Source organism: Toxotes jaculatrix, chromosome 22, assembly GCF_017976425.1.
Source record: "Toxotes jaculatrix isolate fToxJac2 chromosome 22, fToxJac2.pri, whole genome shotgun sequence".
NCBI lineage: Eukaryota > Metazoa > Chordata > Actinopteri > Toxotidae > Toxotes > Toxotes jaculatrix.
The window spans coordinates 11,972,725-11,997,471 of NC_054415.1; the positions used below are offsets into that span (position 1 = coordinate 11,972,725).

General features: G+C 42.0%; 1 protein-coding gene across 2 annotated transcripts in view; it reads right to left on the bottom strand.

Annotated features, from left to right (window-relative positions):
• Positions 1-3,957: 3,957 nt before the first annotated feature.
• LOC121176077 (kinesin-like protein KIF21A) overlaps positions 3,958-24,747 on the bottom strand; it is a 28,609-nt gene continuing 7,819 nt past the window's right edge. Inside the window, exons 2-36 of one of the 2 annotated variants that reach the window (XM_041030043.1) lie at positions 20,773-20,995; positions 19,052-19,234; positions 18,476-18,625; positions 18,198-18,332; positions 17,898-18,062; positions 17,447-17,562; positions 16,977-17,172; positions 16,690-16,879; positions 16,421-16,484; positions 16,096-16,299; positions 15,752-15,799; positions 14,938-14,998; positions 14,728-14,839; positions 14,439-14,627; positions 14,121-14,320; positions 13,909-14,016; positions 13,578-13,646; positions 13,333-13,478; positions 13,086-13,230; positions 12,777-12,971; positions 12,475-12,576; positions 11,599-11,764; positions 10,094-10,151; positions 9,357-9,411; positions 8,918-9,132; positions 8,533-8,706; positions 8,215-8,247; positions 7,941-8,077; positions 7,723-7,807; positions 7,503-7,592; positions 7,212-7,370; positions 6,995-7,112; positions 6,726-6,896; positions 6,380-6,576; positions 3,958-6,224 (exon numbers count right to left, since the gene is read on the bottom strand). In XM_041030043.1, coding sequence (XP_040885977.1) covers positions 6,167-6,224; positions 6,380-6,576; positions 6,726-6,896; positions 6,995-7,112; positions 7,212-7,370; positions 7,503-7,592; positions 7,723-7,807; positions 7,941-8,077; positions 8,215-8,247; positions 8,533-8,706; positions 8,918-9,132; positions 9,357-9,411; positions 10,094-10,151; positions 11,599-11,764; positions 12,475-12,576; positions 12,777-12,971; positions 13,086-13,230; positions 13,333-13,478; positions 13,578-13,646; positions 13,909-14,016; positions 14,121-14,320; positions 14,439-14,627; positions 14,728-14,839; positions 14,938-14,998; positions 15,752-15,799; positions 16,096-16,299; positions 16,421-16,484; positions 16,690-16,879; positions 16,977-17,172; positions 17,447-17,562; positions 17,898-18,062; positions 18,198-18,332; positions 18,476-18,625; positions 19,052-19,234; positions 20,773-20,995 — 4,717 coding nt within the window. In that variant the 3' untranslated portion in view covers positions 3,958-6,166. Of the gene's footprint in view, positions 6,225-6,379; positions 6,580-6,725; positions 6,897-6,994; positions 7,113-7,211; positions 7,371-7,502; positions 7,593-7,722; positions 7,808-7,940; positions 8,078-8,214; positions 8,248-8,532; positions 8,707-8,917; positions 9,133-9,356; positions 9,412-10,093; positions 10,152-11,598; positions 11,765-12,474; positions 12,577-12,776; positions 12,972-13,085; positions 13,231-13,332; positions 13,479-13,577; positions 13,647-13,908; positions 14,017-14,120; positions 14,321-14,438; positions 14,628-14,727; positions 14,840-14,937; positions 14,999-15,751; positions 15,800-16,095; positions 16,300-16,420; positions 16,485-16,689; positions 16,880-16,976; positions 17,173-17,446; positions 17,563-17,897; positions 18,063-18,197; positions 18,333-18,475; positions 18,626-19,051; positions 19,235-20,772; positions 20,996-24,747 lie in introns of both variants that reach the window. The other variant, XM_041030042.1, reaches the window with a different exon arrangement.

Genomic DNA, 24,747 nt, shown 5'->3' on the forward strand with positions numbered 1-24,747 from the left:
TATACATGCAAGGACTCACACACACACACACACACACACACATATACACGACAGACTTTTCAGTCCATGCTGTAAGAATGTTGATATCCATTAATCATAATTCAACAGCTCAGTCCCTGAACATGCATAAAACATGAAGCCATTTGTTACGAATAAACTGCTGCATAATTATTACACACAACCATGGAGGCAATCTCATGCATCTGTAGTAAAAGACCAACATACGTTACTTATTCATCATTCTGTGTTTGCATGTTCAAAATGGATCAATGTTCTGTAAACACTGTATTTTTCTTCCTCTTTCTTATAGAAATAATGTTTTCTCTTCTATGTCAAAAACACATTAATTAACAGAAGAAAAATGTGATATTTCTATTTTGTAGGATATTTTTCTGTATAAATTCCATCTTTGGTCAATTTTATGAGGAATATTTATGAATGTAATTTAGCTCAGTTGACATAGATCAGAGCATTGCATTTACTTCACAACTTCTAACATTTGCACAAACAAAAATGTGGATACAGGATGCCGACAATTACATCCATACTTTCCAAGCACAACAGTCACATTCTGTGATTCAAGACAAATGTTATAGTTAAGAAACAATCTCACTACAAGGTCCATTTAGTTTCTGAGTACTTCTCTTTCATGTTGGCTTAAAAGCTGAGGTTCAGAATTTATTCCAGACCGTCTTACCTCCATGGCCATTTAGAAACTGTTCTGAAGCTTTTTGATGATCAATATGTTTTCATTTAGAGGTTTTGCAATGACTGTTGTGGTGTGTTGGGGCAATAAAAAATCTAAATTTAACTTCTGTTTTTGCAGTTTAGGGTAACTGGTCAGGACTGAAAGCCAGTAAAAGCTCTCATCTAAAAGAGTAGAGGCCATGCTGCAAGCTTGACTAAAAATTTCTGTAAATGCACAAGTTCCAGATGTTTGTGAGAGCTCCCTACCTCATACATCGGTTAGTTTAAAATACTAAGCCAGGTCTACAGTAAATATTACAGTAAAATTCAGCTCAGTTATGTCTAAATGTGCTGTTCCCCCAGTGTTAAAGTCCCAGGTAGTTATGATCTATAATGTGTTCATTTATTCTCCACTACACAGGGTTCAACTGAAGAGCTCCTTGGGTTTAATGTTCACTAAACGCACAACTCATACTGACCGGCACTTATGTGGAGAGATCTAAAGCAGACGAGGGAATGTAAGGAGCTTTCCTCTGTCAAATGTCCAAGAGCCCACACTTGACCTGCCCACCACGGCTGTTACTATCGGTTATTTATCAGCCCTCTCTTCTGTCCTCACTTCACACACGCACTTGAGATCTCATGCTTAGTGTTTGATCATCTCCCAAAGTTTTTGTTCATCTCCACTTCCTCACGCTGATCTCTTTTATTGAGACATAAAAACTCAAAATGATTCAGCGAATGAAATGCAGATGTCATTTCTTCAAAGGCACTGCCCTCTAATTTCATGCTAAAACGCTTTTGATGGCATCTTAAAAATGCTGTTCTTCCCAGTCTGTTTTGCTTTATAACTCAGCTCTGCTGAAAGGGGACAAGGTGGATCTCTGTAGCCACATTAAAAGAGCAAGTAGCAGTATCACAGATCATCAGTTCTGGTCATAAAGCAGCAGCGCTGGTATTTTTAGCCGGAGGATTCACTCTGCGGATGCTCAGAGATAGGAGCCGGGGTGGTGAATATTGACCCTGTTCTCCTGAGCCTCATTGCCGCTCGGAAAAATGCCCTTAACTACCATTCGGCTGTCTCGGCCTGTTTCGCCTCGCAACTTATCTCTTCCCTCGTTCTTCCTTCTTTCTGTTTCCATCACAGTCTTCTCCCACTGATTCTGTCTTAGGGTTTGTTTACATATGGCTGTCAGAGAAATGACATGGAAATTAGATGTACATTTTCACACCACAGGTTGAAGTGAAAAGCTCGCTGTCAGAAAGCGAAGCATTTTTGCTGCTAATGATGCTCGTATCTGTTTCATGATTTAATCCGAAGGGGAAAATAGTGAAATGCACAGCAAAATTTTCTAATGCACCTACTAATGGTCAAACTGGGAAAATAATACTGAGAAGATGCTATAAAGCGTACAGCACATCATTATATACACAACAAGTGCATTTCTCTCCTCATTTTCATGTAATTTCTTACTGAGGAGAGCAAGACACACACACACACATCAGATAAATCTCATCCCAGGTCATTTCACAGAGAAATTAACCTGTATTGATTTTAATCTTTCAGTAAATACAAAGGATCTGCAGCTGAACAAATCACATCAATCAGGAACAGGAGCATCCAGTGGGCCCACCCCACCCCATCACCAATCAATGTGTTCACTGAACAAATTAGAGAAGGATATGTTGTGGACTGCGCTACAATTAAAATGAAAGAGGAACTCCCAGCCCTCGCTGTATGTCTAAGAATTCATTATTAAATGCTGATTAAATTTGATCATCAGGGTTGTACAGCAGGTGCCAGTAATATGGATATTTTTGATTTCCTTAAACAGTAAACATCCTGATCAGCTGGTGATCGAGTACAAAAGCTATTTGTACTTTTAAGGTCATGCTCACTTTCTGTGCAGTCAAGGGGAGTGTTTTCCAGGAACTTATTTTCATTTTCAGTTTTGTGCCTTGTTATTAACTTGCACAGTAAATGAGCAAACAGATAACTAGGGGCATTGATAAGTTAGCTTGAATGATGTGAGCCATTCAATTAAAGAATGATCTTCCCGGCTCATTTGAATACTTTTTAGACATTAGAGAGAAAAAAAAAAGAACATAACTTTGCTTAGCTGTTTTCTTTTTCTTATTTTCTACCCAATCAGTTGGGGAACCATAGATAGATCAGCTGATTTCCACGCTGACAGTGCAATGACATGAATGCAAATCAGTCATATCTCTCAAAGTGAGAAATAATCACATCCCTGTCGAAACCTGGAGAGAAGATAAATCAGTTCTGTTGAGTTAATTAGGTTCAAAGATGCATTGTGGGGGTGTGTTATGTCATCACAAAGCACTTATGAGAAAAGACTAAAGTGCAACCGAATAGAAGTTTAGTGTGGCACACATAAGGCAGTGTGAGGCAGCCATGAGTCAATGCTCTACTCCTGCGAGGCCAATTAACACTCTGCTGCTCTCGGTACAGCTGAACATTAAATATTGATCCTTCCATCACTGTTCACATTAATTTGCATCTTCAGGGGGAGTTTCTAACTCTTTTTCACCTCTCTCCATCTTTGTCTCCTGCACTGGAGTACATCATGGGACACGATATTACTGCCTGCAGTTATAATTAAAGGAGGAATGAGGCAAGCTTCAGATAAATGATGATTTAGTGAGGGCAGATAGGATCCAGAGGTTATTTAAATTCTTGTGAGGTAAGAAGCTGCGTAATGTATGTATAGTGAGGCTGTGTTGTTCTTGTTGCTGCTTGAGGGTACTCCACTATTCTGCTTTCTATAAGACAGGTATTGCATGTGGAGGGAGACAGAGCAGCAAACAAATATTTTACATATTGGAATTATAGAAATAATTATTGATGTTCATAAGAGGAAGTAAAATAGACCCGCCAAGAGCTGTTTTCATTAACCATCTCATATGATAAAACTGCTTCATTTGAATTTTTGTCATTTTTATGGAGTATTCATGGGCTGTGGATGTGGGTATTGGAAAATTTAATTGGAAATGATTCACTAAACATGCCAGGGAAACACAATGCTTACAACTACAGAAGCAGCCAAAGTCTCAGATGCAATATGATTACTTATCCAGTGCATCAAATGTCATTATACAGTACTACCACCATGTGGTCATAATCCATTAATACAATGTATTAAAAAAAAACAAAAAAACACACTAAACACTTGTAAAACCGATTTATTTTAAAATCTATTTTCACACTGCAGCTGATATTTTAATCACTTGAATTTATGCACAACAGAATCAGCAGAAAGAAAAAAGTATTTACACACGAGTAGATTTACAGATACATTTCAAAATAAGATACAACTGCAATTAGAGGGATCATTAAGATTCATCATGAATTAGGAACACTCAACAGCCCATTGTTTCTTTTTGGGATAATTTCTTTAACAATTTGCAAGCCAATGGGACCGAAAACCATTTTCTGTAACTTACTTTATTTCACTGTTGTGTAAACTGGGTTGTGAGTCAGATGGCGAAACTTCTTTAATGTTGCAATAGTGATTTTTTTCAGTGCAATTATTTTAGTCCCGTTGACTTTGCTAACAGTGTCTACCTGCAGTATCCAAACCAGAGCAGCAAGTGTTTTTCCAATGAATTTCAATGTTTGACTGTTCATGATATATTGGTTACCTGAACATTTTAATGAGGGGTAGTCCACATTTATTAGGTAGCAATTCTATAGTTGATACCTACTATTTAGGACTTATAACAGGCACTGAAAATACACCTCTGATTATGGAGAAATCGATCCCATAATTCCTGCACAGTCCATCGTCTATGATGAGGAATTAGATGGGAATGAGTTCAAAGTCTCCGATATGGAAGACACGACAGCAAAAAAATAAATAGTAGCTTTTTTACACTCAATTCAAAAGACTGATGCTGAGACAGCAGAGGTGAACATCACTGTACACGCAGAACGGAATGAGGACCTATCATATCATTTAGACCGAAAAACACACACATGCACACAAATCTTTCAGGAACAGCTTTCACAAAAGTCATGTTCCATGACTTAAGAGTTACAAGGTGCTTGATTGCATCAGCATGAATGATTTACATTCACATTATTCTGATTAGAAACCACCTCCCATCAAAGTCTCATTCAGCTCAGCTGTTAAACTACATGTTGTATGAGTCCAGCAAAAGCTCCCTAAAAGCACTTGTTGCCAGAGCGGTACTTCAGTTTTTAAAAATTGCTGCACAGCCACCAAAGGTCAGAGAAAGTAAATACTCAGTGGGTAACCTTTTCATTTGAAGAATCGAAATCCTGGAAGCGAGGAAATGTGCGCCTAAGAGTCCTAAGAGATGCAGGTCAGAGAAGCCAGAGGGGAGCGTGCTGACAGGAAAGCACGGGAAAGTAAAACACCACTTAAGGGTACAAAGCTGTTCGTGTATCAACCAGAGAATACCGAAAACCAGAAAACCCCAGCTGACCGCTGACAAAAAGGAAACCTCAGTCTGAAATGTCCAAGCTGTGGAAACACTTTTAAAAACACATTTTAATCTGGATGTAACAGCTATTCTGCCTGGGGTTCAACAGGCTATATCACAGATTAAAGCAGGGTTTTACTGCTCTCTGCTTTTATATGGCAGTGTGTAGGAATATTGTTCAGCCATTATACACATTATCTTTTATAGAGATTTAATGAACACTGACTTAACTCTGGAAAAGAAATACAGAAATTTGAAGTGGAAAATTTGTTAATTGTCACGGGATCATATCATGTTTTATGTAGAAGCCTCTTTTTGGCAGTAACAGCTGAAGAACAAGTCCATACACCACCTCAGTAGTTATTTGGTCCTTGGTTACAGGGAACACACACACACACACATACCTGAGATGGCTTGGAGACCAATGACAGGAAGACAAAACACACCAACATCATGTGAACACACACATACACACAGGATAGACTCGCATTGCTGGTGAGCAGAAGATTCAAAGGACTTGAAAACACTTGTCTTGGTACACAGACTTTTTTTTTTTAGCAGTCTCGGTTTTGATGGACAACAATTGGTGCAGGGAAGCAAGCCTCAGCAGCTGCAGCATAATTCACTATATGTATACGAAGGTATCCATGTTGTCTTGCGCTGAACTGACGAGAGGAATGTTGAAAGCACAAGAGAGACTCCTGGATCGATTTACCACGATCCATAAATCCATAGCTTTACTTTCATTATATTATGTTCTGTCACAGTAGTGAAAGGTGCTGTTCACTGCAGCTGTTCTGTGGTCTTTGGAGCTCTACTGGAAACTCATGAGGCTCCACTGAGTTTGTGGTGATCCACCTTGACCTAAAATATCAGTAAATGATCACTGTTGTTTAATGATCTTTTCTTCTGGGGCTCTGATTCACAGTTTGCCAGATTCTCTTTGATTGGTTGAAGGCCTGACCTGAATGCTTGCATTCAGGTCTGATGTGTGATTATCAAGGATCAGGTGTCAGTGGACTCCTTCCTCCAGAGATCCTTTGGCTTCCCAGATTTTCACTGTGCGGTCACTGTCAAAAAAAACAAAAAATAAAGACATACACAGAGCAGAGTTCACCAAAAACAGGTCAATGAAATCAGTGCTGGCTTCAAAAAACGTTACCGACTTGACAGTAACAGAAAATAAAAGGCATAAAAATTCAAACTGGCATGTTTTGTGACTCACTCTGAGGCAGTGAAGAGTTGGCTGCTGTTGGTGGCCAGGCCATTAATGGGACTGTCGTGTCCCCGGACCTCACCGAGGGGTGCTAGTGAGTCGGTGTGCCAAAGGCGCAGCAGCCCCCCTCTGCATCCGCTGAGCAGCACCGGGGAGCCTGGCACCACGCCCAGAGCGCTAACCCAGTCAGCCTGAGCACTGGCCGACTGCTAGAGGACACAGCAGCCCACAGTTAGCTAAAGCAGATTTTACTTTCTCAGATCATAGATAGTTTTTTTTTTTTTTTTTGTCAGCTTATATAAAATTTAAAAAGCTTGAATGACTGTGGATCCCCAAAACTGTGGTGTCAGCCTACCTTTAGCAGCTGTTTAGTGGCTAAGTCCCACTTTTTGATGTAATAGTCTCTGGAGCCGCTGTAAAAAACGTCTCCGTGCACGGCCAGGGACTCCACGCCGTCCTGATGAGCGGGCTCAAACGTATGGCTGCAGCTGATGCTGCCTTGAGAACCTTCTGCCACCTCAAACATCTGGGAAAAAGAAGCACATATAACCACCATACACAGTGTAGTTTATTGCGCACACAGGATTGGGAATGTAATTACAGTTCTGTGTATTTGCGTCTTACTTTAATATGATGGTCTTTGGAGCCAGTGAGGACAACATCCTGTCCATTATCTAACTTATCAACAGTCAGACACATGACAGGTCCCAAATGACCAGTCAGCTTTCCTGTGGACACAAACCTAAAGAAAGAAAGGAAAGAAAATCAGCTTAATTTCATTATGTCTGCCTTTCAGAAAAGGGCTTGTGCAGCCAGAAATGTAATCTCTTTTCAAACGTACTTGCGGAGGTCCCACATGCGGATAGCATTGCCAGCGGCAGCATAAAGGAATGAGCCAGAAGGGTTGAGGGTGATCTGGTTGATCTGGCTCTCTCCCGGAGGGATGGATAAGCTCCTGACAGAGGAACAGGTGTCCCCTGAACCCACCTGGCCAGACGACCTGACATACACAGAAATGTATAACAGTTCATCATTAGATGCACTACTTAATATAATATATAATACATATATATATATATATATATATAAGGTTAAACTACATAGATGTTGGAAGTAGAGCTGATGCACTTACGTAAGCGTGCGTATACACTTGGCAGAATCTCGTATGTCCCAGACTTTGATGTAAGCAGTGGAAACAGTGAAGACGAGACTAGAAGAATACCTGAAATATAATAACACAAATGAAGTAGAACAGACAAAATAATCTATCAAAAGTACATTACAGTACATACAGTAATAGTAAATACTGAAATTACTAATAATTAATTTGTACTTTTGCTGTATATTAGTACCTGACTGAGACAACACTGCTGGGATGATCTGCTAGAGACATTATCTCTTGACCCGTCACCAAGTTCCAGACTTTACAAGTCCGGTCTGAAAACACACACACACAAACACACAGACACAAAACATGTCAGACAATAGACAGTTTGAGGAAATATTCTTTTAGGGGTAGTGTTTTTAAAGAAAGCAACAATATTTTCTGTGAAATAATGTCAGTTTTTGCCTTTGGATCCTGTGAAGAGTAGATCATCAGTGGCATCCACGCAGAGAACAGGCTTGGTGTGGCCCTCAGCTACGTAGACACACTGAAGTTTGGCGCCTCGGCTGTTCTTAGGAGTCGTCACAGGGTTGATCACGCCTCTAAAATACACAATCCAATCATTCAAAACTGTACCTCTCTGTAACTGTAACTTAGCTTCCATTTACTATGAAGTCCTTTGCTTCTGATAAGCTCTGTATAGTTATACTACAGTGTGGTATAAGAAGACGTGAATTACCTGTGGCCCTCAAATACAGGTGACTCGTCCAGCCTGACAAAATAAAACAAGACCATATAAAAGATTGAAACAGCTGAAACACAGAGTGAAAACAACACAAAAGATCAGAAGAGTCTATACAGTCTATATGACAGTGCTAGCATGCTGATTTTTAAGCAGGGATAATGCCCTAAGCCCAAAGCAGAGACTGATGGGAAAGCAGTATGAATATCTGCACCATGTTTTATGGTAATCCATCAAGGACTTGTCAAGATATTTCATTCTGGACTGAGTGACCCACATTGCCATCATGCTGCAAGTGTGGCATTTTTCACTTACAGTGTTTTGTAGTCACTGCCTTTAGTTTTAGCTTCTGCTGTGCTAATAGGAGGTGTGTGTGTAGGTGCTGGGATGTGTGTCGCTGTGGGTCCTTTGTCTTGCATCTTCCTTCGGTTGAGGGGCGAGCGCTCCAGTTGCCTCCTCTCAGTCCCTGTAGGGGACCTGGATCCAGATCTAGAGACATTAAAAATTGCTGGGAGTTATTTTGTACTTTGACTTTGGCAGGGCTGAAGTGGGGACTGAATCTCCCTGAACAGTTTTCAATATTACAGAGATGAGCCTGCGATAGCATTGCCCCCCAAAAAAATAAATATTCAACATTTCAGCACAGAGCAGTTGAGGTATTTGTCCACTGCAGAGGAATGCTGCTGCCTTTAACACTTACATGCCAGCTGGCCTGGCAGACACCGCAGATGGGGAAACAGTTTGCTCGCGGTCAGGGGTTTGACCAACAGCGTGACCCTGCATGTCTGCCGGCCCTTCCAGGCGCTCTGAGAGGGGCAGCAGAGGGGCCGAAAAGTCTCCAGTGGGGGATTCGCAGGATAGATCCCCGCTGCCGGCATATAGCAGCTCCATCTGGGTGGTGGTCCTCCTGCGAGCCTGGGGGACCAGAAATGTTTGGCTCAATAATCAACTGACTTACAAGTCAATGGACCAGTTAGTAATTACTACAATCCCTAAAAATAACTACTGTTACTGAAAAAGTTGTATTTATAGGAAGTAAGATATGTATTTAAGGACATTCATTTTTAACTCAGGCTTTTGCTCTAACCTGGACAAACACAGGTCTACAAGGACACAGATTGTCATGCACAGTACAATACCTTACTCCTCGGTCTGGATTCACCACATAACTTCATTAGATCTGATGCAAGTGTGCTGAAACAGTCAGGAAATTTCAATCAGTTATGCCAAATAACAGAATTAATAACAAAACACATTCATATAACACTATTCTGAACAAATTCTAAAGGGACATCTAGACATTCAGGAAGCAATCAGCTGCAAGAATGGCAGGTGTTTTGCTGCTGTACTGTGATTTAGATCCATTGTGAATGACATTTAACGTACACTGTGCCTGGCTTAGCCTTTTCTCCTGTACAGATATTAGTTTTACTCTTTTTATTCATACCAACTGTATGAATAAAGTGACACCAAAAATTGAACTTTTTTCTGTATTAAACCACATAAATCCTTAAAAATGAGCAGTTAAGAAGATCAGTGAGGTCAAGTAATTTTGTCTAATTTCAACCTGAGCGGAAGACACATTGTGACTTGTCGTAGCAGAGACGGCACAGGTGCTACTAATAACATTAGCTTGTTCCAGAGTGTCCCAGTAAGCCAGATGAATGAGCCTTCATTAGTGTTACTAGTCACACCTGTTGTTTTTTCTGCCATGACACGAAAAAGACCTGCTTGATGTAAAAGTTAAACATGGCACATCAAAACATAAACTGCCCCTTTTTTTAACCCTGAAGATCTAATAACAGTCTGAGTGTAAAAAGTGCTGCTGAATTGCTGAACCTGATAATAAGAGACACACTTCTGAGGCTGTATTTACCTGCCCTCTGTGGCTGGGCTGGGGGTGGACTCATCGCTACTGCTGTCATCTCCATTTTCTGCACACACACACACATGCACATGCACATACACATTAACACAAATACTAAAAAATATGCTTTTGTTGTGTGTGTGCTTGACTGTATATCAGCTAACAAACTGTGTTTTCATAAAACCTTGCAAAAGAAAATGTCCATTCAGAAAGCTAAATATTAACATGGTCACCAGGGGTCAACAGGTTTAGTTTTAGATAAAGGGGCCGCAGTCGGGAGTCATTAGTGTGATGCGACTGGAGGCTACCGCGTTGGAGAGTGCGTCCTGTGTAAAGCGAGGATACAGAAAGCATCAAAGAGACAGAAAGCTACAAACACAGAAATACACACACACTAAAAACTGTATACACACGACTTTAGTCTTCAGTCCTGCTGCAGTGTGGGGTTTTTACTGCTTTTTAGTTTGACAACAACTCTTAAATTAAATGGGATTGACCAGCATGGTGGGGTAACAGGGGAGACTTAACACAACACATCATGCACGTCATGGCAGCGTTACTTCAGCCTGGTTAGTTTTTTTTAAAGGGACTGAGGGTTGGTGCACACTACAAGATTTCTTTATCGACTGAAGAAACATAGTTATCATTAGCACTTTATGCAAAGCTGCTTAAATTTAAGAATAATCAGAAGCCAAATTCTCTCCTTTGGTTTTTTTTGTGATAATGTGGCAGTATTCTTAATACAAATAGATTTTTTTCTTAATCTGCTTTGTATAAGGAACAAGAGATTAAATTTGCATATATACTGGAAACTGGAACTGGAAACAAATAAAAAAATAAAAAAATAAGAAAATTACAACTTCATTGTTGAGTACAGTAAATATAATGTGTAAACTCATAGTTTGTTGTTGAGGAACAGGGTTGCTGTAGGGTTTGATAAGCACCCTTATCCTGCAACAACTGTTGCTATTTGTTGCACCGTCACATCACTTTACTGAGATTAAAATATATCTATGCGACCCAAAGCCTAATGTTCTCTTCTGATTTTTAGTTTATTTCCATAGTTGTCTTTTACTGGGAATAAATCCCGTGGAAATGTTGTGGTGTGCATGTTCCATGTTCTCTCAAACAGTCACATTTCTATGGATCTCATACTCACCTGGTGACAGGTAACCTAACTCTGAGTTCACACCAACACAACAGAGAAAACAAACAGAAATCAAATCAAGATCAAACCCAAAGGTGAGAAACAGGCTATTCTTTATTTTACAGGCTCGACGTGTTAATTCACAGGGAATTCAGTAAAGATTTGACATGTTCTCTCTAGTAAAGAATATTTCAGTGTGTAACAGTGACAACTCTTAATTCTTTTTTGCACAGAGAGAGAGAGAAGAAACTGAAGCCTGCAAAATAAAATGCAGCCACATGATGAAAAAAAAAAAGATGCCTGGAAAGGTGATCGTGATTGTGCTTGACATGCTCAGACCGGTATCGATTTTACTGGCGTTTCCTACCTTGCAGAGCACTGCCCAGCAGGGCGTCCAGCTCCGGGTTGATCTCAGCTTTCTCCTTCAGCATGTGGAACAGCAGCTGGTTCTGGGTGGCACTGTTAATCTCTGTCTGCTTCAGCCTGCCCTCCATAACCTTCAGCTGAGAGTCCTTCTGAGCTGCCTGCAGACCCTGACAGTGACGGCACAGCAGACAGGTTATCACTGGAGACGCAGCAGTAAATTATTTTTCATTACTTGCATTTCTTTGAAAGAATCAAATGTAATAAAGGCACGGTGTCCTCTAAGTTCAGCATGTTGTTTTAATTACTTCCACGTCTTCATTTGTTTGACCTGTCCTGTTCCTCGCTGCTGCATTTGAACCCCCATTTCCTCGCTGGACCAATTAGGTTTCATCAAATCTAATCTTATCTAATCTAATCGAAACTTAATTTAATCAGGTTGTTCCACTTAAAGTCTCACTGAGTTCAATCTTATAAAGGAGCCACGGCCATGAAGAAAGCAAGATCAAGATGAGCGGTTAATTGGAAAGCAAGTTGCCACAACAACCTGAAAATATACATCAACAATCAAAATACAATTAAATTCATATTGTGAACTTATTTTGAAAAACATGGGTTTAATAAATGAAAAGAAAATAATAAGCAGTGCTTCATGTTAGCTTCTAATCGATCTACGTTGGATTATAATAGTGAGGCTTGCGTTGCATGACTCACAGTGAATCTTATAAAGGTAAAAGCGAAGCTTTATCAGGTTAAATAAGTTGCTCCCAGAGTAATACGGAAACCGGACTACACCTCTTGTCAGTACGTGAACGCAAACAAAGACGCTCTAATAGCATTAAGACAGAGAGAACATTGAGACAGTGGGAGCGGTAGGTACCTTATTGATGGCCATAGTCATGAAATGGTCCAGAAGGAAACGGGACTCTGATAAATTACAGGAGCTGATCACCGCAGCAACATCCACCGTGTCTCCTTCCTCCTGTAGCCCCAGAACAATAACACATTCATTAAAGTGTCAGTTTAAGGAAACTGTGTGTATACATGTACATTCACTGCCTTTATCCTGACAATCTCAATCTATGGTACATTTCCCATAGAAAGAATCTTTACTCTGCTTCGCTTTAAATTCTAAAGAATTTCAAGCATCATGAGAACCAAGGATTCCTGAGATCTTCTCACCTTGGCTTCCTCCATCTGCATAATGTTGGCCTGGCAGTCGGCAATGCTGTCGTTGATGTAGTCGATGTTGGCGCTCAGGGACTCCAGCTCCTCGTTCAGGGAGGCCAGGGAGCGGTCAGCGTCTGCGCCGTCCACCGCCATCTTCTCTCTCTTTCTGGACACTCGCTCCCTCCGCCTGGTCAGCTCCTCACGTTGCTAGATTGGTGGTGGATTAAGGAGTTTAAAGACAGGATAAGAGGACTGGAAGAAAACATAGCTCTCCTCTTTTGACTTGTTTTTTGATGATAACCCAGTGTTTTACGGGACTACCTTCAGTAGTCGGTTCATATCCGTCTCCATGTTAGAGATGGTCATCCTCTGCATGATAATGTCACTGACACGTCTCTCCAGTGACTGCCATTTGGCCCTGGCTGTCCTGCTGAGGTACATGCTTCTCATCCGCACCGGGGAACTCCTTAGGAGGAAGATGTTGCTTTTTTAGAAGCGTTAAAATATACACTCAACTGTTTTATTCACAACAAGTCGCACATATTTCACACCAGCTCAGATGTGATACCTGGCTCCATTGGATTGGGACGCTCCCGAGGTCTGCAGCCTTCCCGGTGTGGCTCGATGCGACGGCTCCTGGAGAGGCTCAGGTAAACTCACCTTCCTGCTCACCTTCCCAGACACGGGCCTCACCTGCCGCCGGAGAGCTGTCACCTGATACGTTACACGAAAAAAAGACAGCAATTCATACGTACATCAGAGTGTAAAGAGAATAAATAACATACCACCACCGTCTGACTGTGAGTGTCTCACCTCTTCGTTCTTCCTGCGTAGAATCAGCTCCTGTTGTCTCTTCTGGGCCTCGAGCTGCTTCAGTTGGTGCTGAAAGACGAGACGAATATCAAGAACAAACTAGTACAGCAAGAAATTCAATTCACAAGAATCAACCACTCATATCAACAAATATCTGTTCTCTATTTTCCAGAAAACTTTTATTTATGATTCACAATCATAGTTGACATTAAATCAATCTGAAATCACTAACTAAAATAAACACTACAAATAAAAGTAGAAAAACAAATACTATGATAAATGATGCAAACAGAAATAAAAAGCTCTCTGTGAGTGTTTCCATCCCTCTCACCTCGGCTCTGCGCTGGTCTTTCTTCAGAGAGGCGATCTCCCTGTTTCTCCTGCACTCTGTGGCCCTGTTCCTCTCCTGCTGGTCCTTCATCTGACGCATCAGTGCCACCTGGTGGATAAACACAAGGTGACAGGGGGTCAAATCAGCACCTCGACATGGGAACTGTAAAAGAGAGGTTGTTTATAACAAAAAAAACCAAAAAAAAAAAAAACCTTTGTCTTCTTCATCTCGGTCACGTCCTGCTGGAGCTTCTTGAGCTGTTTCTCATACTGTGACTGGTTCTTCAGCAGGCGGGCGTGCTCCTTCTGAGCTGACTGGAGCTTCTGCAGCTCTTTGTTCATGGAGCTCAGCTTCTTCTCATACTCAGCTTTGATCCTCTTGGCCTTCTCCTCAGTACCCGACTCCACTGAACCTGGAAAGCAACAAGAAAGGAAAATGGAAAAGCCTTTCATTTGTGTTGGGGGGGGGTTAGGCACCAGGTACAATGTCCCGTTATTAAAGTCAAGTATGTGTTTGAATGTATGTCTTACCCATGTTGTGCAGCACCTTGTCCCTCTCCAGCTGTGTGTCTTTGATCTTGTTCTGCAGCATCATTAGCTTCTGCTCGTACTGCTGTTTGAGCGTGTGCAGACGCCGCTGGCTGTTCTCCAGCTCGTCTATCAGCTTCTGCTTGATGGCGATCTCGCACGTGATGTTGGCCAGGTCAGCCTGGACGTTTTCTGCACACACACATCAATAGATCCCGATGCTTGCTCCATTTCTTTAGCAAGTATGAATTCAGGCCTTGTTTTTTGTCATGTAACTGAAAGGTCACTTTACCTTTTTCCTCCAGTTCTTCAGAGTCAGACTCATCAGACGAGTCTTCCCCCGCCATGTCAAAGTCCTCCTCCTCCCCATCTGCATCCTCACCTTCTTCGTGATCGCTGCCCTCCTGGAGATGTAAATAAGACAGTAAAATACACCAAATAATCGGTGATAAACACCTTTAGATAACAATCTAAAAGCTTGATCCAGTGATTCTCCACCTACCACCTCTGCCTCCTCATTGCCTCGCTCCTGGTCATTGTCTGGGACTTCCTCTTTGATAATGCTGAAGGAGAAACAAGCGTTAACCAGCTACCAACCAAGGCAGAATCTTCAAGCTGTGGGTCAGATTTGGTTTATAGCATTTTATATTTAATCAAAGATGATTAAAGGGCACATGCAAATGATTATACACTTCACTGGATCAGGAGCAGATATGGAATCAGTGCTGGCTGATGGATGATTTCGCTGTGATGGCATGGGTGGAGGGCAACATTAATGATACACAGGGAAAGATAAAATGATTAAATGATCATGATTCATAGTTATTAGCAATCATATTACAAACAAATTTCACTGTATGAAAGGCTGCAACACACTACTAAGATTTATTGATCAAATATTGATAATAAAAACATGTTTGTTTGTTTTTAAATACCCCTGATGTTTTCAGTATTTTACCCCCAAATTCAACTCCAGTTTTCATCCTTTATTAAGGCTACTTATGATGAGATCTGATCAATATCTTGCAGTGTGCAGTGAAGAGTTAAAACAGCAAGAACAGAGGGTTAAGAGGAAAACATAAGAGCTTGGTTAAGAGATCTGTAAACCACCTGTAGGTGCAAAAAAAGTTAGAGATTAGTTCATTTGGGAATTTACGAAGGAAGATTTGGGTTAAAACTCGGGTCAAGAATCAACTGAAATCCTTTCAATCTGAACACAAAAAGGGCATGAAGCACACCGCTGGGCCAAACTAGCTGGTAATTGAATCAGTATCAGATTATGTATTTGACCCAGTCCTGGATGGGACGTGACAAACCTGGCAGGTTCAACCTCTTGGTGCTGATTCTGTTCGTATCGCCTCAGCCTTCAGAGAGGGATGGGGGGTGAGGTGTGAGGGGTGAGGAGGAAGTAGAGGGGGAAGACAGGCCATGTGGAAGGTGGAGCAAGTGAGGGAATGTTGCAAGATGGGAGAAAGACAGAGTGAGAAAGAGCAGCGAGAAAGACCGGGTGAGTGCAGAGACTCTTGCAAATACAGTGCGTTCAAATGAAGACGACCTGATTGTGGATGAGACGTGTCATTCTAAGGTTATGACCTTAAATGCAAGTGTACTTGTTTTTGGTAGCATTCATATATCAACAACGATATGAAATTTAGGATACCTCTTCTTCTTTTTCTTCTCCTTCTTCTTGAGTTTCTCCAAGTCTTTCTTGGCCATCATGATGACGTCGCTGGCTTCCTTCTCAGGGGCGAGCAGGGCCGGGGAGAAGGAGCCGGGCCCTCCGTACAGCGAGGAGCGAGTGGAGGCTCGAGACAGGTTCTTCCTGAGGTTCTCGTTCACAGCCTCGCTTTCAAAGAGTTTAGCTCTGTGGGAGGCGGAGTGTTGCATTCAGATGTTATTACTGTCACACACAACATCAACAGGGTAGGATAAGATTATTAAATTTCACATTATAAGATAATGTGAAATTTTGTCCGGATACATACCTGAGCTCCTCAATTTCTTTGATGTAGTTCTGAATCATGTTTCCGATTTCTTCATTACCTTCACCTATAGACAGAAACATCACTTTAGCCTTAACATGGAAAACATACAATAGCTTAACTACAAAATTATTCTTTATTCTTACAGCATTTAACAAACATGCTTTGGTGGGTTTTTTTACTTTATTTACTATTTTAGCACTTGCTAATATAGATCCCTCATACAGGGGTAGAAATAGTAATGAGTTTTTTTCATATCTGCTTTAGTCTACCTGTTTTAGTCAGAGCCTGGTTGACCTGGTCACTCAGGACCTGTGTAAGTCTGGCTCTCTGAGCGTCGATGGTCTCCTGCATGGCCTTCACCCGCACCCTCAGGTGGTTGTTCTCTGTCTGCAGCATGGAGTTCTCGTGAACCAAGTCGTTGATGCCCTCCATCCCATCTTCACCCACCATTCGCTTTCCCTGTGTAAGGAATAGTCATGGAATAATCGTGTTTTTATACTCAGATCTGCTACGTTGGTTTTATTTTCTCTGATGTTTGTTATCCGTGTGTTCTTACCGTCTTGTACTCCATCAACTCCATCTGCAGTCGGGCTATTTCAGTCCTCAGAGCGCTGATCTGCTGGCTGGCTCGGTCTTGGTTCACCATCACCTTGTTCTTGATGTTCCGTGCTCGGTTGGCGTACTTCAGGGTGTTCAGAGTCTCCATGAAGTCCCGGTCTGACGGGCTGATGCAGGCAATCATCACGGTTTGACTGGAGAACACAGAAATGAAGAATTGTGATCAGTCCCAATAGATTATTATGAATTTTTATGGATAAATAATATCTTTACATGGACTGATTTTCCAAGGATTCCTAAAGGTCTGGTTTATGTTTAAATTTCAATTTATATTCTAATGTTCTGTTATAATCTTTAGGATTTTTAAACATATGATGCCTTCATGATGTAAGTTATGGCTCAACATGCGTAGACAAATACCAGATTTACAATTTATGCTGCTTCTTATAAGTTTTCAGACTCACAGACCTGTTTCCACCTAGTGAGTCCTGTAACAGCCGTGTGAGTTTGGAGTCTCTATAAGGCACATGAGTGGAGCGTTTACTCCTGTCACCCAGCGCACTGATGACGTTTCCCAGGGCGAGCTGAGGAAACAGAGGAAAGAGAGTTAGATGATATTTTCAAAATGGCAGGATGGTAACTAAATAATGCCACCTTGTGTTAGTGGAAGAAATGAAGTGTGCAATTCATGTTCTGTCCATCTGGAGGCTCTATTGCTCCAGAAAAAGCTCCACACACATGACTCAACATTGATTCCAGGTTTCTTGCTTTGCATGATCACCTCAGTGAGGAAAAACTCAGCTTTAGGTCATGTATTTACACAAAACACTAAATTTAATGACCTATGACAGCTCTGCAGTGTTTACTGTTTATTATGAGATTCACAGCTTAGAATCAGAAATGCTCTCAGCTTCCTCACCAGCCCACAGTTGATGGAGATGCCCTCTTTCGCTCTGTCTCCAGTAGCTCCGGTTCTCTTCAGTCTCTCTGAACCAGCCAGGTCCACGAAGTGGAACTTGGCCGTCAGCGTCTCAAACTCATTAATCTCTGAGTCGTTAGCTAAACGGTTGTCTGTTACATTGTCCTGAGAGAGAAAGAACAGAGCAGAAAATAAAAGGTGACAGTGAAACTGCAGCTGATGATTATCTCAATCTGACAAAAACATCAGTAATGTGCTCCTTGGTAGAAGAGAAGCAGTGCTGAGTGTCAGAGTACATACGTTATTATCAGGAGAGCAGACCCGGACTTGGCACAGGTGGATGGTGAAGATGGCATGAGAGCGTGAACTCTGGACGTTCATCTGGGTGCTGGCGGTGGTACGAGACAAAGCGCCCAGTTTTAGACACTGCATCATCTGTGAGACGAGAGGTGGATGAAAGGACCCTTTTATATTAAAGCTGTGGTTTTGCAATTCAGTTTATTGATTTTTTTCATGATTGTTTTATCAATAGCAAAAGAAAACTGCTCTGGAGACATGGCTGTGGTGTTACGGCTCACCTCGGCTGCAGAGGTAACGGTGCGGGTGGTGACCCCCACGGTGTAGATGCCTCCATTGGCGTCCTCGTGGATTTTGATGCCGGACTTCTGTTTCCTGGCCTCGATGTCTCGAGTCGAGTCAAACAAGTCCAGCACCTCCTCATTGTACAGCTGGAGGGTAGATGAAGTAAAGGTAAAGTAAAAATCAGGAGATTGAAAATTTATAGTACAAAACAGGTTATTGCAGGAATACTCAGTTACTGATAAATCATCAATATATTTGTCACACTTCCCAGACACATCTTGTTCTCCTCAGCTGCTTCCTCGCCAGCTGGCCACAGAGACAGACTAATGACAGTTTAATGGCTGTAGGGTCATCTGGGCACTTTAACAACCTGAACCCATTGCCCTCTGCTGACCTTTGACCTCTTCCTGTCTGCATGTTCTGGCTACATCTAACTAATGGTCCTTAAGTGGACTGGATGTTTTGAGTTTTGAGTTTAGACTGAGTGTTTAACACAGAAATACTCATATTTCTGGGTTTAAATCGTGTGATGTTGTTCGGTTTGTGCGTTTTGTTCGTGTGTGTTTCAGCACCTCCAGGAACTGTGCGTTGATCTTGAACTCAGGGACTGGCCTGCCCTGCTCGGTGGCAGCCTGTCTGCGCTCCTCGATCCCCCTGAACAGGTGGTTGACGGCCCGGGGAATGATGCCCAGCTCGTCCTCTCCGATGTTGACGTCAAAGCCGGTTCCCATGGTGTAGGTCTTCCCCGAACCCGTCTGGACGCAGGAAAGAAGACACTCAGTCATCAGTCACTTTGCCAAATGGGAATAAAATCTATTCCTGCTCTTATTATGTGTGTTTCTGCAAACATTTAATATGTGGTCATGTGTATTTAATTGTGTTTCTGTTCTAAACTGTACCAAGATTCAGGAAAAAAAAGTTACCATGTTTAAAAAGAGGACTAGTATCATTAAAGGAGGGACTAGGGGTGCAGCTTTGAGTATTTGGGGGGGTTAGAGAGGGACCTCTCTATGCGGTCACCATGGGGACAAAAAGAGGAATGCAACACTGAGCTCAAATTCAGACGTCACTCTTTTCCTCCACGCCTCAAAGAGAGCCTGGCAGGAGTGTGTGTGTCTGTGTGTGTGATGTGATAGATGAGGGAGTGTGTGCAAATGAGAAAGACTCTGTTTGCCTGTTTTATTGTATGACATTGCACCTGTGTGATTATGCTTCTGCACATACTTCTGTGTGTGTGTGTGTGTGTGTGTGTGTGTGTGTGTGTGTGTGTGTGTGTGTGTGTGTGTGTGTGTGTGTGTGTGTGTGCGCGTGTGTGTGTGTGTGTGTAGGGGGGGTGGCCTCCACTGCGCCCTGTGAAAGCCTCTTTGACAGGAACACAAGGGCTGCAGGAACAATGTGAGGCGAGAACAACGAAGAGAAAAAAGAGGAGCGGAGGGAAAGATTAAGAAGAGGGAAAGTTTAACTGCCGTTGTTCAACCAGAGAGCGTCAGAGCTGCAGCGGGAGATGCTGTGCGACAGAAGCGCTCCCTCTCTCTGTGGGAATTTCACTTGTGCATTTCGTTTCAGACAGACAATTAAAGAGCTCCGCTCCACCCAGAAATTCCAAAAATAAATCCTGACAAGAGCAGAGATGTTGAGGTGTACATAACTGCAATGTCCCTGGCAAGTGAGAGCTTTGCTATCATCCTCCAGCCTTTCATAATAGCAGCTGACAAAACCACCACAGGGCTCATGAGCAGTGATGAAATCCCATGATGCACCTTTAATGGGACATTCGGTCAGTTACGTGCAGCTGACCTAATATATTTTGATTCAGATCTCTGCTACACATGTGAATATGAATATTTTCTGAGGAGAATGGATCTGTAGAGCTGTCAGCAGGCAGGTTAGAGGTCCATCTGTTAAATGTCTCCTCAAACATGTTTTGAATTTGTGCTTTAGTTCTCTGCTCTGGTATGAGGTGAAGCAATCTGTTCCCACTTTGCCCTGATTGGGTAATAAACTCCCTTTTCCGTCTCCCCCTCTCGGGCTGATCTATCAGAGCCAATATGAAGCGGCGGCGGTGAGAGCAGGTTGGAACATGTCAGCTGATAGCGTATTGACAGAGCTGGTGTAGCTGTGAGGCCTGTTCACTCCCTCATTATTTGTCTGATGATATGAAATGAAATCATTTCACATGCGGCCATAAATCCTGGGATTCTGGAAGCAGCTCCTTCCCCTTGAGGGATGCAAATGTCAGCGAATGTGAATGTGTGTGAGAGCATGTGTGTGTGCATGACTGGACTGTACTGACCTGTCCATAAGCGAAGATGGTGGCGTTGTAGCCCTCAAAGCAGCCCTCGATGAGCGTCTCGGTGCAGTGGGTGTAGATGGCTTCCTGCTGGGTGTCCATGTCAAAGACGTAGTCATAGGTGAAGGCTTTATCCTTACCCAGGACCACCTGGGGCTCCCCGGGCATCACGTACGTACAGATGTGACATCCCTCAATCTTCTCTTTGGCCAGCTGAGGACGGATCCTGGTAGAAGGAGATACAGAGAAAGACAGAGAAATGTATTTAACTGCTCAACATTTGCCCACCAAGATTTCTCCCAGCATTACAGCTAATCAGGGAAAGAATATTCCAGTACTGAGCTGTTTATGCAGCAGACAGAGCATTAACCCACTAATAAAGGGCTGACTGGCACTTTGAGATAACTGAGACTGAGATAAGGGCATTAAATGGCTCGAAGCACTGCTGTTAAATGAGAAGTGCTAGATGAAAAGTTAAAGGATCACCATAGATATTACAATTATTATTACAACTTATCCTGAGGGGAACATGAATCTCTGCCCAGAATAGTTGTTGCGACCCACCAGCGTACCGACTGGCATCCCTATAGCTACACTGCTAACACGACCAGGAATCAAGTCAAGAACATAATTAAAGACTTAGCTACATTTCTAAATTCAGAGATTTTCAAGACTCTGGTCTGTGGATGTTTGTTAGTGTGTGTGTGTAAAAAACAGACTGTGCATGAATCTAAATCTGGATCAAGAATTCCTCTTTATTTCAAACACCATGACTGATTATTACAGGTTCGATGGTAAAAATGGAGATGAGGTGAAGACAGGAAATATTTCACTGAGCTGTAAGCAGACGGGTGCCACTACTGAGCAGTGTGTGTGTGTGCGTGTGTGTGTGCATGTGTGTGTCTGTGTGTTTGTATGTGCGTGTCGGACCATGCAGTGCCAGTACACATTACAGTGGCCTCACTGTTCATGAGAGAGAGCGAGTGAGAGAGCTCTGGGTAAACAGTCCCACCCTGGATTTCATTAAGGAATCGCTCTGTTTTGCTTTAGTGCAAATAAATACACTGCTACTACATAATTTCCTCCCATGATGCCCCTCTGCCTCTCATCACTGAACTCACTGTCCACCTGAAGAGGAAGTGGAAATACTGGAGACAGACCAAGGAAATATTGGAAGTATTAAAACGTCAGAAATACTTAATAATAACCTGAGAATCTCAGAACAGTATTGTTATAAATGGCTGCTATTGTTGCTCTTTGCTAGTAGACATGCAGTCTGAATGTGTGCGTGAGAGGATGTGGCGTTTTGCATGCAGTTTGCATTCTGTGCGCAGTACTTGTGTGCGCACATTGGTGGCTTTTCTGTGTCTCTGTGTTTCCACTAAAAAGACTGTCCCATTCATCACAGCGAGAGCCTATAGAGCGTCTGAAAGGCCTGAAAGGACAGTCATGGAGAGAGGGAGATGGAGAGGAAAAGTAGGAGGAAGAAAAAAAAAACACAAGCAGGAAAGAAAAGGAAAGCAGGAGCTAGTGAGGCAACAGCAGCAAACAACCACAGAGGTGTCATTGTGTGTGTGTGACATCAGATCCCAGCTATTTAGCAGACGCTCTCTGGGACTACAGCCCTGATGAGAAAAGACGACAGAGGCAGGGAGGGACCTACTGATGCAGGTCTGAGGAGAAACACAATCCATCCTGAAGTAACTGAACACCTACAGAGCATTGTCACTGTCAGCTTTGTGCTGTGTGGCCAGCACAAATGCCCAATTTAATAGGGAAACTTCAGTTTACACAATGAATGATATATGCTATGTCAGTAATGTCTTTCATCGATAACCAAATCAGGTGAAAGTATTTAAAATGAGGATATACAATCCTACAATCACAGCAAGATAAGTTTGCTTTGTGATTAGCCATTATGTTTAAAATATCCAGCGATATACATATATACATTCTAATGATTTGCCAAGTCATAGTGTAGTGTATTCTTTTTAAGAGCATTATAAAAAATATTGTTGTTGACGCCACAGTCATTTGACCCATGGTTAATATAATAATATTGATGAGAGCAGCTTTTAGTTTGACTGAAGCGCTCATTAATTTTTCCAGGTGAAAGTGATGTAACTGTTACAGTCAGAGTGTTTAGGTCATCTGAGGAGACTGTGACTTCATGGTAAGGTTGTTTAGGGCATTACAGGAGTGAATCTGCAATAATCCCTTTGGCCAAGATCCCAAAACTTGACAGAGTCATTTCTGTAATCCAGTGTAACAGTGGAGGCACTCGCTGCTGCTTACAGTGAGGCTATCAAGTTACTGCATAAATGTTCATTTTGAATGTTTGCAAGAAGTGTAACAAAATATGGACTTAAACAGGATTCAGTCAGATTCAATAAAGGATCATGAGGTCAGCCAGTCAGTGGTCGCTCAAAGGAAACCAAGAGAACAAGCCTGTATTACTGTAGCCCTATTCAGAGTAAATGCCAACTCTGTCTGATTGTGTTCACGTCCACAAAGCAGCGACGCAGTGTTTGTTATCTTGAGTTCTACGACATCCCCGGGGTCCTCCGTTCATAAAGGGACCTCGGGTGGACTAAAGAGGAGAAGACACGTCTGAGAAAATGTTCGAACGGGATATGAAGAGAAAAAAAGCAAAGAGAGTAAAAGGAGAAATAGAGAGGGACAGAGACTAGACATAATGGGTACAGCCAAACAAAAAAACACTGCTGGAAATCTCTGCATCAAGAAGCAACCCCAGACCATCCAGTCAGACAGACCTATTATCTGTCTGTGTAATGATGGTCTTTCACATAAATCATCACACTGAACTGATCCCACTTTGTGAAACTGCTATTTTTTTTTAATAAAAGGTAAAAGGGATGAAAACCTGCAAAAACGAGTACTATGACTACTCCAGACAACTGCCTTGATCCATGTTGTGCATCATTAGATTTCTGATGGTGTGTAACAGATCTCAAATAGATAAAGTTCAAGCACATCTAAACCTCATATTTAATGATGTATAAGGTCTGTGGTACAGTGGACCACTATTTTGAGTTTGTTTTTTTTTTTTTTTGACATGTATATATTCACAACTTTTATAAGTTCTGGCATCAAATACTTCAGTTAAACATAAACAGGTGAGGGATAAGCTAGGCGTACGTCCTGCCGGCGTGTTATTAGTGTGACTGACTGACTTTAGCTGTGATTATGATCTGGCAGGCTTCGCTCTGTGGGTAAACCCAAAACACTCCTCTCTCCTGGCTGAATAAGGGCTGCCCTTCAGCGTTATGAAGACTTGCAGCACTAATCCACCTTCTAGAGTGACACACACAGGCTCCACACTGTTTCTCCAGGAAATTTAACTCCACCACTTCCTAAAGGTGCACTTTCAGGTACCTGTACATGTATGTGAGCATGGAACTACGTTGTTCAGCAGCTGGTTGATTCTTCTTCGTGCTTAATATTTTGTATACTGCTCTTCTTGCTTATTAGAAATGTTACAACTATAATTATTACTGAATATCAAAGGTGAAAACACCCATTCACAGGTACACACACACAGACCAGGGGCCCCCGAAGACATAGTCACAACCTGTGTGTAATTAGTGTAACTGCTCAAAACATTAATCTGCCATGACAGTTTCAGCCTGATGGCTGGAACACAGGGAAGAAAAATACTAAGAAGTTCCTGAGTGGAAGGGATTAAAGGGATAGATCTAGGTAAAGACTTTGGGAGTATTTTCCTCCAGGCACTTTATATTATAACATAAAGCTTTGTGTTGTTACTTATATATATAATACATGATTCAGAAAGGCTTCTGATGGACAGAGCTGCAGAGGAGGTGACCTTTAGTTGAAAACCAACCCATAAGAATAAAAAATTCTTTTAGAAACACACTATGGAACAATAAAAATCCCGATTTGAAAAAGAAAGGAAACATTTTTGGACAACTAGATACCTGCATTTTGGTACAGTTT